The 14003-nt window shown below is 43.5% G+C and overlaps 1 protein-coding gene across 12 annotated transcripts in view; it reads right to left on the reverse strand.

Moving 5' to 3' along the window:
- The window catches only part of LOC122767617 (receptor-type tyrosine-protein phosphatase mu-like), a 63768-nt gene that overhangs the window by 29389 nt on the left and 20376 nt on the right, over nucleotides 1–14003 (reverse strand). For all 12 annotated transcript variants that reach the window (XM_044023089.1, XM_044023083.1, XM_044023098.1 and 9 more), the window contains exons 3-16: nucleotides 13062–13229; nucleotides 12552–12661; nucleotides 10943–11021; nucleotides 10374–10489; nucleotides 10102–10276; nucleotides 9720–9832; nucleotides 9469–9649; nucleotides 4408–4561; nucleotides 4111–4286; nucleotides 3924–4033; nucleotides 3603–3804; nucleotides 3052–3154; nucleotides 844–1025; nucleotides 655–749 (exon numbers count right to left, since the gene is read on the reverse strand). In XM_044023089.1, coding sequence (XP_043879024.1) covers nucleotides 655–749; nucleotides 844–1025; nucleotides 3052–3154; nucleotides 3603–3804; nucleotides 3924–4033; nucleotides 4111–4286; nucleotides 4408–4561; nucleotides 9469–9649; nucleotides 9720–9832; nucleotides 10102–10276; nucleotides 10374–10489; nucleotides 10943–11021; nucleotides 12552–12661; nucleotides 13062–13229 — 1964 coding nt within the window. The remainder of the gene's footprint in view (nucleotides 1–654; nucleotides 750–843; nucleotides 1026–3051; nucleotides 3155–3602; nucleotides 3805–3923; nucleotides 4034–4110; nucleotides 4287–4407; nucleotides 4562–9468; nucleotides 9650–9719; nucleotides 9833–10101; nucleotides 10277–10373; nucleotides 10490–10942; nucleotides 11022–12551; nucleotides 12662–13061; nucleotides 13230–14003) is intronic.

Here is a 14003-nt window from a genome sequence, read left to right on the forward strand (position 1 = left end):
CTGAACTGATTGCTCTGGACTTTTAGGGCTTCACTGACGAGGTAATGGCGCAGATACACACACAAACGCAGCGTTAATTTCCTCTTTAAGAAGTTTAAAGTGATCTACAATTTGACGCTGTTCGGCTTGATTTGTGTGTGGGACGTCGCTTCCTGTGACGTCACTCTGGCCAGTCAGTGGCCTGCAGTCTGACGAGTCATCGCAAAGTACCTACTCAGCACGCGTTTGGAACCTCACCTGAGCAGGTACTAAAAATAGTACCTGGTACCAGGTACTATGCTAATGGAAACGCTACTCAAACCATGGCATGGCGAGTAAAGTCGGTGGAAATGCGCCATTAGTGTTGCTGGTCAGACTGTTGGAACTCATATAACACATTAAACTCTGTGTGTGTGTGTAATAAAGTGAGTTTGTTTTCAAACATATTTTTTTTTACAAATAGCCAGTAGTGTTTATCTGATGTCGAAACGAAATGTGTCATACATGTGTGACATTGGCATTAGCTCCGGGAGAGTAGTTAGCTTAGCATTAGATTCAGGAGAGTGGTTAACTTGAGTGAGTAACATGACTTTAAAAATGATGTTGGGTGAGTTTGAGTGTTGGTCACGTGTGGTTGGTCAGAGTGGTGATGATGTCATCACATGATGAACTCACCCCATTGGCCGAGCTCACAGCCTGGTAGTAGATGCCATAACTCTTGTGAGGCAGCAGAGGAGCGTTCCAGTAACCATTGTACGTCCTGTTATCACCTGCACACACACACACACATACACACAGGCTGTTTATCTTCACAACTTCCTGTTGACTTCTTGTTGACTTGCTGTTGACTTCCTGTTGACTGACCGACACAGAAGGACACAGGTGTCCTCAGGTCACTCATGGGCAGCTCTGCACTGAAGTAATACTGAGAGTTGAGCAGCGTCGCATTCTGGAAGTGAACAGGCACCGGATAACAACGCAGGATCTCTGCAGTACCTCTCCTCTGCCTGCGGGGGCGCTCCTCCTCCACCACCACCTGGTACTTACTGCACACACACACACACAGTGGGTTGGTTCGTTAGCACAAACTCGTCTGTTGCCTAACTAATGCCAAGCCAACACTGTTTTATATACACTGATAAACAGTAACAAATCAATAAATAAAGCTCTCAAATCAATATAATACACTCTTGAATTAAGATAGGAAATAACCCACATAGCTAACCTGGTTTAATTTGATTGAGCAGATATGAGGATTGACTTATGGTTATGCCACACCCCCTCAAACACAGATGGGCCAATCACATAGAGTTTGAGCTTCATTCTGAACTGACACTTTTCTGTTTGTGTAATATAAATATAACAATGTTATTATTAACTTCATGCTAATAAAGTGTGTTAGCTTCATGCTCATTCAATGAGTTAGCTTCATGCTAATAAAGTTTATTAGCTTCATGCTAATAAGTGTGTTATAAAGTGTGTTAGCTTCATATGCGTAAAGTGTGTTAGCTCCATGCTACTAAAGTGTGTTAGCTTCATGCTTATAAAGCATGTTAGCTTCATGCTATCAAGTGGGTTATAAAGCGTGGTAGCTTGATGCTAATAAAGCGTGTTAGCTTCATGTGTTAGCTGACTCTACTGTCAGTGTGACCTCTGAGGTTCCACAGCAGACCAGCAGGTGGCAGATTTCACACACAAACACTGAGCTGCACCTGAACTCACCACACTTTCCTGAGGGACTTTTGAAACAATAGATGTTATTTCACAGGAAACGGTTCAGGACAAAAGTCACACAAGCACACACAAACACATGCAGGGTTTGTGTGTGTGGACAGTGAAACTGCAGCATTGTTACATTTCCTGCAGGACAGGAAACTAAAGGAGGACAGGATGACACTGTAACACACACACACAGTTTAATCCTCTCTTTTCTAATCTTTCTTGTCGTTCGCTCTCCTCCCCCTCACTTCTCTCTTTATCTCTTTTCTTTTTCTTCTCTTTCTTTGACAAACGTCTCCAATCACATTTCTTCACACTCACGTCACACACTCTTCTATCTGTGTGTGTGTGTGTGTGAGAGACAGTAATCTGATTACAGCCGCAGGTCACCCACAGCAACATCTTTTGTCTTATGTGAGGCTCTTGTACCTAAGTGTGTACACACTCTCACACATACATACATAGATGTCAAGGGAGACAAAAGCAAAGTAAAATAGAAACAAACATGAAACTGTATCTGAGAGCATCTGTTCAGTGTGCTATCATGTCAATTACCACAGTGTACATCACACACATGAACGCACACACAGTTGTTTACGCGTGTTTATGTGTGTTTATGTGTGTACAGTGGTTGTTTACGTGTGTTTATGTGTGTTTACGTATGTTTATGTGTGTACAGTGGTCGTTTATGTGTGTTTACGTATGTACAGTGGTTGTTTATGCTCGTTTTCGTGTACAGTGGTTGTTTAAGTGTGTTTACATGTGTACATTGGTTGTTTATGTGTGTTACGGTACAGTGGTTGTTTATGTGTGTTTACGTGTGTACAGTGGTTGTTTATGTGTATTCATGTACAGTGGTTGTTTATGTGTTTACGCTGTACGTACAGTGGTTGTTTATGTGTGTTTACGCGTGTACAGTGGTCGTTCATGTGTGTTTACTCGTGTACAGTGGTTGTTTATGTGTGCTTACATGTGTACAGTGTATGTTTCTTTGTCGTCACTTGTTGGACGTCAGTCACAATGATTGACAGCTCAGCTGTTAATCCTGTTAATCCTCCTTTGATTAGCTCCACCCGCTGATCGCTAATTAACCAGATCCCTGGTTACAGCTGTTGACATGACGACTGTTACCATGGATACGGTCTCCCCCTGAGCCCCCCGCTGTGTGTGTGTCTACATTTAGACAACTTTAAATAAGTCAAAATAAAAAATAAATGAATGACAAATAAATAAAAATAAATAAATAATTAACAACTAATAAATAAATAAAGACATAAATAAATAAGACACTTTAATGTTTCAGTCATGAAAACTTAATAAGTGTGTGTGTGTGTGTGTGTGTGTGTGTGTCACCTGACTGGAGCTCCTCTGCTCTGAGCAGGCCTCAGCAGGACGGTCACGCTGGACTCTGTCTGGTTCAGTGGAGACTCCTGATCGTAGGCTGGCATCAGAGGAGCTGAGGACAGAGGACAATGTCTAACAATAATGTCTTGTCACATCCTAACATCTGTGTCCTCTCCTCTGTGTCCTCTCCTCTGTCCTAACATCTGTATCCTAACATCTGTGTCCTCTCTTCTGTGTCCTAACATCTGTGTCCTCTCTTCTGTGTCCTAACATCCGTGTCCTCTCCTCTGTCCTAACATCTGTATCCTCTCCTCAGTGTCCTAACATTTGCGTCCTAACATCTGTGTCCTAACATCTAACATCTGTGTCCTCTCCTCAGTGTCCTAACATCTGTGTCCTCTCCTCTGCGTTCTCGCCTCTGTGTCCTAACATCTGCGTCCTCGCCTCTGTGTCCTCTCCTCTGTGTCCTAACATCTGTGTCCTCTCCTCAGTGTCCAAACATCTGTGTCCTGTCCTCTGTCTTGTCCTGAGGTCTCCTGGTTGTCTTCTGCTCTTATTACCTGAGATCTTGGTGGTGAACTGTGTGATCACTGGAGGTCCCAAGCCTTTGACGGTGGAGGCTCTTATTGTGAAGGAGTAGGTGGAGCCTGGGAAAAGGCCGGTGAATACGTGGCTCGTCTCATTGGCTGGTTTGAAAACCTTCCCGCTCTGATTGGACAGATCGAACTCCGTGTCGAAGGAGCTCAGAGCTTTGTATGAGATCTATGAGGAGGAGAGACAGCAGGGGTTTTTGGGTAATGTAGTCTTGTGTAGAGACAACAGGGGTTTGTGGGTAATGTAGTCTTGTGTATGCAGGTCAGAGCTGCTGTGTGATTGGTTACCTCGTACTGTCGGATCAGACCGTACGTCTGTAGCGGTTCCTTCCAGCTCAGACTGATCTGCTGCTCGTAGCTGCTGCCAACCACCGAGTCTAGGGGGACGGCGCCGGGGACTGAGACACGAAGACAAAAACATGTTAACATGCAAGGTTTAAGGGACGTGTGTAAAGGACAAGTGTGTGACACTCACCGTCCTCGTCTGTCAGCACCTGCAGCTCCTCGCTCTCCTTATGTCCCTCCAGGTTACTGAGGACAAGTCTCAGACTGACGTTAGTGAACGGTGGGAGGTTACGCACTGTGTGCTGAGGGGCGGAGCTTAAAGTGTCATAAACCTCCTCCTCCCTAACCTCCTCCTTCATTGGCTCCCTTTAGGACAAGGGGGTGGAGTCAGTCACACAGTCATTCTTTTTCACTTGTATCACCTGTTGGCCCCTCTTGTCTCTTCCTATAAGCCCCTCCCTCTCTGTTGACCCCTCCCTGTGCATACCTGCTGGTGCCCCCAGTAGGTTTGTAGCGGTACTGCGCCGTCACGTTGTAGCTGTGGCAGCGAGTCACATTGTATCCAAATGGTTCCCAGCGAACTGTCACCTGTTTGGACTGAACGTCGACGACCTTGAGGCGCCGTGGACCGTGCAGTGGATCTGACACAGATGAACATGTGAACACGTGAACATGTGAACACGTGAACACGTGAACATGTGAACAAGTGAACACATGAAGACATGAACACGAGAATATGTGAACACATGAACACGTGAGCAGACACACACAGTGGTGTATTTCAATGGGGTTAAATGTGCAGAGGGCGATCACACGTATTTCTTGATTTGTGTTTCATGTTTTGAGATCCACAATAAAACAATCCCACATGTACCTAAGCCCAAGAGTCTACTTGTAAAACAGTGCCACCTGCTGATGAAGGAAGGCATTATTGAGACAAATATAACGTCTCAAAAATCTATGGAACTGTGGAAAGCGATGAATGCGTGTGCTGGCGATCCACAAATGCGGAATCACAATTCACAAGCGCAATTTCCAGTTTTACAAATGTCATGTTATTTGTAAAAATCAATATACAAGTGGGATTTTTTTTATTTGTGGATCTAAAAACATGCATGCAAATTCAGACATACGTGTGGATCACCCTCTGCACATATGTGTCGATCTGTGCGACTTTCACGCAAACACTGTCTCAAAAATATGTAACTGGAAAGAGAGGAATGCGTGTGCTGGCGATCCACAAATGCGGAATCACAATTCACAAATGCAATTTTCAGTTTTACAATTTGTGGATCTCAAAACATGAAACACAAATCAAGAATTACGTGTGGATCCTCTGCACATATACAAATATTATTGGAACAAATTTAACCCCATATATTTCATGACGACAGACAGATTCACTCAGAGAGAGAATGATAGATGAGAGCAGGAGAGAGCAATTTCCCTCTGTTACTGTGTGTGTCTGTGTGTGTGTGTGTGTGTGTGAGAGAGAGAGGTTCTTCCTGTTATTGAGCCACACACACACACAGACACGCTCTCTCTCTCTCTCTCTCTCTCTCTCACACACACACACACAGACACACACACACACACACTCTCACACACACACACGCAAACACACAAACAGACACACACACACACAGATGAAAGATGAAAAAGAACAGGAAAAGTGTTGTTCACTGATGGCAGAACAACACTTTAACACACAAACACACACACACATAGATGATCACATCATAGATCACCACAGCAACAATGGGGGTCGGGGTCAGGGGAGGGGGCTGAGGTGGATCTTATTACCCATAAACTCCAAGAGGAAAGTGAATGATATCACATAAAATCCTCCATATTCTCCCAGAGCGCACCTGTGTGTGTGTGTGTAGCTGTCTGTCTGTCTGTCTGTGTGTGTGTGTGTGTGCATGTGTGTCTGTCTGAACTTTCCAGTGAACAAGACCCTGACTGATTGAAACAGATCTTCATCATGACTCCTCCATTCACCCTGCTGTCTCACACACACACACACACACACACACACACACACACACACACACACACACACACACAGCTGCTTCTTTGTTCTCAGTAAAAAACGGGAAATTTCAAGCTTTTAAGAGTTTGTCATTGATTTGATCGTCTCTCTCCCTCCTTCTCTCTCCCTCCCCTCTCTCTTTCTGTCGCTCTCCCTCTCTCATTAGAAACATCTGCTCGTTCACTCGTTCACTTCCTGCATCTGAATCAATACTTCCACTTCCTCTTTCACAAGAGTGGCAGGTGTTCAGGGGGCGGGGCTTGGGAGGAAGAGGAGGAAGAGGAAGATTCACAAGATTTTACAACGATATGAGATTTGATTTTGTTTCATGTTGAAACAACTGATTATTGATTAAAAATCTTATGACACAAACACAGCTGTGTGATTACTGTTTCCTGTTTGACAGGAAGTGGACACATGAAGCAGAGGGTCAGAAGAACAGAGGGACAGAAGGACAGAAGGACAGAAGGACAGAAGGACAGAATAACTCTGTTTGGGGGTGGGGTGGAGTGGCTCAGTGGTAAAAACCGATACACTGTGTGCAAAAGATATCATGGTCACAAGTTCAACTCCACTCCTGGCTGATTGTACTCAATTCCCTTGTAAGTTGCTTTGGATATGACATGTAATGTAACAAAGGGACAGAAGAACAGAAGGACAGAGAACCAGAAGGACAGAAGAACAGAAGGACAGAGGACCAGAGGGTCAGAAGAACAGAAGGACAGAGGACCAGAAGGACAGAAGAACAGAGGGACAGAAGATCAGAGGGACATAAGGACAGATACAGAGAGAGTAAAAGTCCAGAGCGACGAGCAGAGCGTGAACATCTGAGGTGAAAAGAGAGAATGATGTGAAATATTTATGTGACAAACACCACACACACTTTAATGGATGTTCACACACACACACACACACTGACTGTGGTCCATTTTTTTCTTTAATAAAATTCTGTAAAAACACAAAATGTTGATTTTGCTGAAGTCAAAAGCACTTTTATCTTTATCTTTTCTATCTATTCGTCTTTATCTATGCCACAAGTATTCAGACCCCTTTAAAAATTTCACTCTTTGTTTCATTGCAGCCAAAAAGTTCATTTTATTTCTCATGAATGTACACTCTGCACCCCATCTTGACAGAAAAAAAACAGAAATGTAGAAATTTTCTAAAAAAGAAAAAGTGAAATATCACATGGTCATAAGTATTCAGACCCTTTGCTCAGTATTGAGTAGAAGCACCCTTTTGAGCTAGTACAGCCATGAGTCTTCTTGGGAATGATGCAACAAGTTTTTCCAGACCTGGAGCCATTCTTCCTTGCAGATCCTCTCCAGTTCTGTCAGGTTGGATGGTGAACGTTGGTGGACAGCCATTTTCATGTCTCTCCAGAGATGCTCAATTGGTGATTTTGAGAAATTGTTGTTTTAGCTGTGTGCTTAGGGTCATTGTCTTGTTGGAAGGTGAACCTTCGGCCCAGTCTGAGGTCCTGAGCACTCTGCAAGAGGTTTTTTTCCAGGATATCTCTGTACTTGGCCGCATTAATTTTTCCTTCAATTGCAACCAGTCGTCCTGTCCCTGCAGCTGAAAAACACCCCCATAGCATGATGCTGCCACCACCATGTTTCACAGTTGGGATTGTATTGGGCAGGTGATGAGCAGTGCCTGGTTTTCTCCACACATACCACTTAGAATTAACGCCAAAAAGTTCATTCTTGGTCTCATCAGACCAGAGAATCTTATTTCTCATAGTCTGGGAGTCCTTCATGGGTTTTTTGGCAAACTCTATGCGGGCTTTCATATGTCTTGCACTGAGGAGAGGCTTCCGTCGGGCCACTCTGCCATAAAGCCCCGACTGGTGGAGGGCTGCAGTGATAGTTGACTTTGTGGAACTTTCTCCCATCTTCCTACTGCATCTCTGGAGCTCAGCCACAGCGATCTTTGGGTTCTTCTTCACCTCTCTCACCAAGGCTCTTCTCCCACGATTGCTCAGTTTAGCTGGACGGCCAGGTCTAGGAAGAGTTCTGGTCGTCCCAAACATCTTCCATTTAAGGATTATGGAGGCCACTGTGCTCTTAGGAACCTTGAGTGCCGAGCTTCAGAGCTCAGTGAGGCAGTTGACAGAAATTATTTTGCAACCTTGGCCTGATCTGTGCCTTGCCACAATTCTGTCTCCTTGGGCAGTTCCTTCGACCTCATGATTCTCATTTGCTCTGACATGCACTGTGAGCTGTAAGGTCTTATATAGACAGGTGTGTGCCTTTCCTAATCAAGTCCAATCAGTTTAATTAAACACAGTTGGACTCCAATGAAGGAGCAGAACCATCTCAAGGACAATCAGAAGAAATGGACAGCATGTGAGTTAAATATGAGTGTCACAGCAGAGGGTCTGAATACTTATGACCATGTGATATTTCAGTTTTTCTTTTTTAATAAATTTGCAAACATTTCTACATTTCTGTTTTTTTGAGTGTACATTAATGAGAAATAAAATGAACTTTTTTGATTTTAGAAAATGGCTGCAATGAAACAAAGAGTGAAAAATTTAAAGGGGTCTGAATACTTTCCGTACACACTGTACGTCGCATGATCACATGATCTCGTCTTTATTTACGTCACATGATCGTGTCTTTATCTACGTCACATGATCGCGTCTTTATCTATGTCACATGATCACATCTTTATTTATGTCACAAGATCAGACAATTTGATTGGTGGGTGTGGTTTACAGTTTTTTGGTAACTCTTCAGTCACATGACATCATCATGTTAATGTGACACACGCTGAGCCGCCTCACTGAGCTCTGAAGCTCGTATGATGGACACACTGATTTATTATTTAACACACACACACACACACACACAGATACAAACATACACACTTTCGTTCATTATTCATTAGCAGTAAAATTAATAAATAAAATTTGAGTTTAGGAAGAGAGTGTTAGAGCGTAGATCTCTCACACACACACACACTTGTCCTTTAAACATCTTTTGTTTCTGTTTTCTCTGAGGAGTGTTTGTTTTAATCAGCTGACAGTCCCACAGGGGAGGAGCTTACAGCAGACAGGTTTTCTACGGATGTCAACTTCTTGACGGAACCATCTCACACGCACACGCACACACACACACACACACACACACAGGTATGCAGTGTGTGTTTATGAGAACATACCAGACATCATGTGACATCAGCTCTGACATGTTGAGATGTGACTGTTTCTTTGTGTGTGTGATCATGTGTAGGTGTGTGTGTGTGGGCATGTGTCTGTGTAGGTGTGTGTGTGCACGTGTCATTAACAGCTAATTAGCATGGCACTATCAAAGCACAGCTCACTGCTAACCATTAGCCACCTGATGAGCTCAGCGCTACCGTACCCTAGCAAAGCATACTACGCTAATGACTCCACCATTAATCTCCAAATGAGCTCTGTGTGAGTTAGAGAGTAAAGGGACAAACACTTCAGGTCTGATCATGTGATCATGTGGTCATGTGACCTTGTGACCATGTGACTATGTGACTAACCTGCACACTTGGTCCTGGCTCTCAGAGGTGGTCCAGGGTTTCCCGTGCCTCCCTCCAGGGGGCGAGTGAGCAGCACGCTGATCTCGTACTCAGTGTCAGGGTCCAGGTGTCCGACCTTGTGGGTGGGCTTATCTACAGGTGTGGTGTCAATCAATATCCCTGACGTGGTGCGATACTCCACCTGGTGACCATCATCAGTACAGTCGTCACACACTGAGCACACACGTGATCAATAACTGATCAATACTCACCTCTCTCTCTGTGATCGGCCCGTCTCCGTTTATAGAGTTAGCGTTGAGCTGGATCCACAGGTAGGTGGCGCCAACTGCCGTCAGCTGAGGAGGAGCGATGGGTACAGGAGGTTCTGAGGGATGCAGAGGGGGAGGAGCTTAATACACTCTCACACACACACAGGTAATACACACACAAACACACTTCTAAAGAGGCAGGAAGGAGTTAACGAGTTAATTAATATTCGTGACCTTCGGCGAATCACAACAGACCTGGATTCTATTACCCAGAATCCCCGGTGGTGCTGCTCTACTTCCTCCTGACCCACTTCACCACACACAGACACACACACAGACACATGCGCGTGCACACACACCTACACAGACACACACACACACTCACGTTTGACAGTGAGGTCAGAGTAGGAGGACACGCCCACTCCGTTCTCTGATTGGGCGATGCAGCGATATCGTCCTGAGTCTCCTTTAGTCGTGTTTTTTACGTCAAAACTCGCCTCATAACGACCGGCGTTCATGGGTTTGGTTTCCCTGACGACGGCCTGACGACCTACCATCCCCTAATACACAACAATCAATAATCAATAACACATTTAGTCAGATCAATAAATCAAGTACATGATCAGAGTATTGATCAGAGTATTGGTGGGCGTGTACCTGCAGGTAGAGCAGCAGGTTGCTCTGTGGTTGTCGGTTAATGGTGCAGCGAAACACGGCCGTCTGTCCTGCGTTTACCTCCGCGCCATCGATGCGAATGAAATGAGGCGTGTTCACTGAGAACACACACACAGAGGTCAAGGGGTCACACACTGATGACATCATCACCATGGTAATGGCTGACCTTTTTCTCTTGTTTCTTGTGCCAAGCATTGAATATGATCCAATCAGTGTGTATGTGTGTATACGTGTGTGTGTGTGAATGGGTGTATATGTGTGAGTGTGTGTGTGTTTGATGTTCATATAAGAAAACAACATGAAAAATGCAGCAGGTTCTGTAGATAAACAGATCAAAGTCCATGCTAATCAATTTATGTTTTAATAAGCTATTCTGTCCACACACACACACACACACACACAGTGACCTTGATTCTATGATGCCAGTTCAACTTTAAACATTGTTATCCGATTAAGTGGCTAAACCTTGTTAGCCAATTAGGAGTCTGTGCTACAGAGGGGCGGGGTCTTGTCATATATTTGTTTGTGTGTGTGTGTGTGTGTGTACTCACTGCACTGGTGTCCCTGTAGTGTGATGTCCTTGATGGCCAGAACTCCTCTGTGACCGGTGCTGAGTGCCTCAAACACAACCTGACACACACACACACATTACAAATATGTAGTAAACATATAGTTGTGAAAAGATGCAGCTCCCCCTTAAATCACTAGGACTGTACGTTGATGAGTGCGCGTGTGTCAGTGTTGGGAAGATTACTTTGGAAATGTAGTGGGTTACAATTACAAGTTACCCTGTTGAAAATGTAATAGTAGTGTAGCTATTTCAATGACTTTGTCAACGTAATATAACTCACTACATTTGATGACTCTTCTACATTTAAAAGTGGATTAAAACCATAGATAATTATTTTGGAATGAACCACAGATTGTTCTTTACATAAAAAACAAAACATGATGAACTGTAAATAAATAATAACATGTGTTTGTTGACCTGATGACAAATGTGCACAATTTAGACAACAGCGCTTCATATGACAACCCAGATAAGTGATTAATGTTATTAATGTTCTAAGCTTTAAATATATTACGAAGATGAACGTGTTCACAAGTGTAACCAAACATTATGAGTCTAACCTTTTCAAACTCTCACATAAACTAATAAAGATTGCACCACAAGGTGGCGCTTCGAGGTCATATTTGGAAAAACAATCTCATGTTTGAGACGAATGATTCGGCTACATCTGACTTGTTCATTGTCGTTGCATCAGAAATGATCAGCAACTAAAGCTTTGTCATCATCATTTAACCTACGAGCCATGAAAACACTTCCCCATGTTATTGTATGTGAGTGCTTGCAGTTACAGCTACAGGCCAGTAGGCGACGTAGCTTTAGATGTGTCCTCAGGTGCGAACAAACACTCTTTACATTGTACTAAAATGTTTGTTATCTTCTGTCTGTGTGAGGTGTTTTTTAATTGTCTTATGCGTCTCTGACATTGTTGTGGCTGACTGTTGTACCGTTAACAAGTCGACTGAGTCACACGGCAGAATGTCACATGACCAGAGAGAGCCACTCACAAGTGTCAGCTTTAGAAGGAGGATGTCGGTATGAAAAAAATATTTGATAAATCTGAGCTTTTGCGGCCATTTTTAAAATGTAACTACAATTGTAATCATGGAAATTTCCAAAAGCAAAACTGTAATTTAACGACACATTTTCTGCCAGTAACATATTACAATTACGTACATTTGGTAATTAATTACATAGCGTTGTTACATGAAATTCCTTACTCCCCAACAGAGGAAATATGACCCAGTCTGGGTGTGTATGTGTGTGAGTGTGTGTTCACATTCCAGTCTTATCTCCTCACAAAGCATTGGCACACACACACTTCCTGTTGGTGCCCACAGACAGGAAGTTCTCCACCTATTTCTGACCCTGTCCATTCTTCTTTCTCTGTTTCCATGGTGACGTCAACTTTAGTCTCTCATTCGTTCACATGAACATTAACACAACATGATCACCACCATCATCATCACCTTCATCATTACCACCACCATCATCTTCATTACCACTATCATCATCATCATCATCATCATCGTCTTCATCTTCATCATCATCATCATCATCATCTTCATGTTCTATGAATGTGCGTGTGTTACCTGATAGTAGTTCGGCCAGAATGTGGACACAGCTAGCTCCACCCCCTTCCACACATGGTAGGCGGGGCCTGATGAGTTAAAGACGGGAACTCCCAGAGGACTGTTGTTCTCTGGAAAACAGCACAGTCAGCAACTCATGTACTGCAGTACTACTACTGTGTAGTACAGTGTAGTACAGTAGTAGTACAGTGCAGTACAGTGTTGTACAGTAGTAGTACAGTAGTAGTACAGTTCAGTACAGTAGTAGTACAGTGTAGTGAAGTGTAGTACAGTGCAGTACAGTAGTAGTACAGTGTAGTGAAGTGTATTACAGTGCAGTACAGTAGTAGTAGTAGTACAGTAGTAGTACATTGTAGTACAGTAGTAGTTCAGTACAGTACATTGCACTACAGTGTAGTACAGTAGTAGTACAGTGTAGTATAGTGCAATACAGTAGTAGTACAGTGCAGTACAGTAGTAGGACAGTGTAGTACAGTGTGGTACAGTGGTAGCATGTTGCAGTACTTGTACCTTTGACGTAGACATTGAGCGTGGCGGGGGTGGCGCCCTCTCTCCCTCCTTCCTGGTAAAACAGGAAACTGACACAGTGGGTGTCGTTCTCTTTGAGGCGGGGCATCAGCAGCTGAGCTCGTTGGCCGCCATGGCGACCAGACGTGTTCACAAAAAGGAAGGAGGAACCTGCACACAGGAAGTGACATCAACATTTTCCAAAAAGTGACGGCATAGACCTCTGGCCACTCGTGGTACTGCAACAAGGACACATGGACCCATGGACCCATGGACCCATGGACACAGGACACAGGACACATGACACATGGACATTTATAGATCTTTATATTCTATATTTTTAATTCATGTGGTTTTATTTTTGTAACACCTTCTTAAAGAGTGACATCATGGCTGTGTACGGGTGCAACAAAGCACCGCCATGTGGTAGAACTGTGTACTGTCAGGGAACCGTGCCATATGAAAACATCATGAGAAATATCAATACATGAAATTTGTTACTCATTAACATTTATTAACACTAACACGCCATGGTTCAGCGATGGAGGAGACAGGAGCACATGACGCCAAAGGGGCGGAGTTCTTTCCACGTCTTATTGTACATGCATGGACATGTTCCATCACATCATCACACAAACGTTTGTTTACACTGACTTCAGAATAAAAGCTTGCCATGCAATCAGATTTCAGAATAAAAGCATGGCATGCCATCAGTTTTCAAAATAAAAGCATGTTATTTCATCAGATTTCACAATAAAAGCATGGCATACCATCAGATGTCAGAATAAAAGCATGACATCCTTTAGATTTCACCATAAAAGCATGACATGCCATGAGATTTCAGAATAAAAGCATGGCATGCCATCAGATTTCAGAATAAAAGCATGGCATGCCATCAGATTTCAGAATAAAAGCATGTAATTTCATCAGATGTCAGAATAAAAG

This window comes from Solea senegalensis, linkage group LG1 (genome assembly GCF_019176455.1).
Source record: "Solea senegalensis isolate Sse05_10M linkage group LG1, IFAPA_SoseM_1, whole genome shotgun sequence".
Taxonomy (NCBI): Eukaryota; Metazoa; Chordata; class Actinopteri; order Pleuronectiformes; family Soleidae; genus Solea; species Solea senegalensis.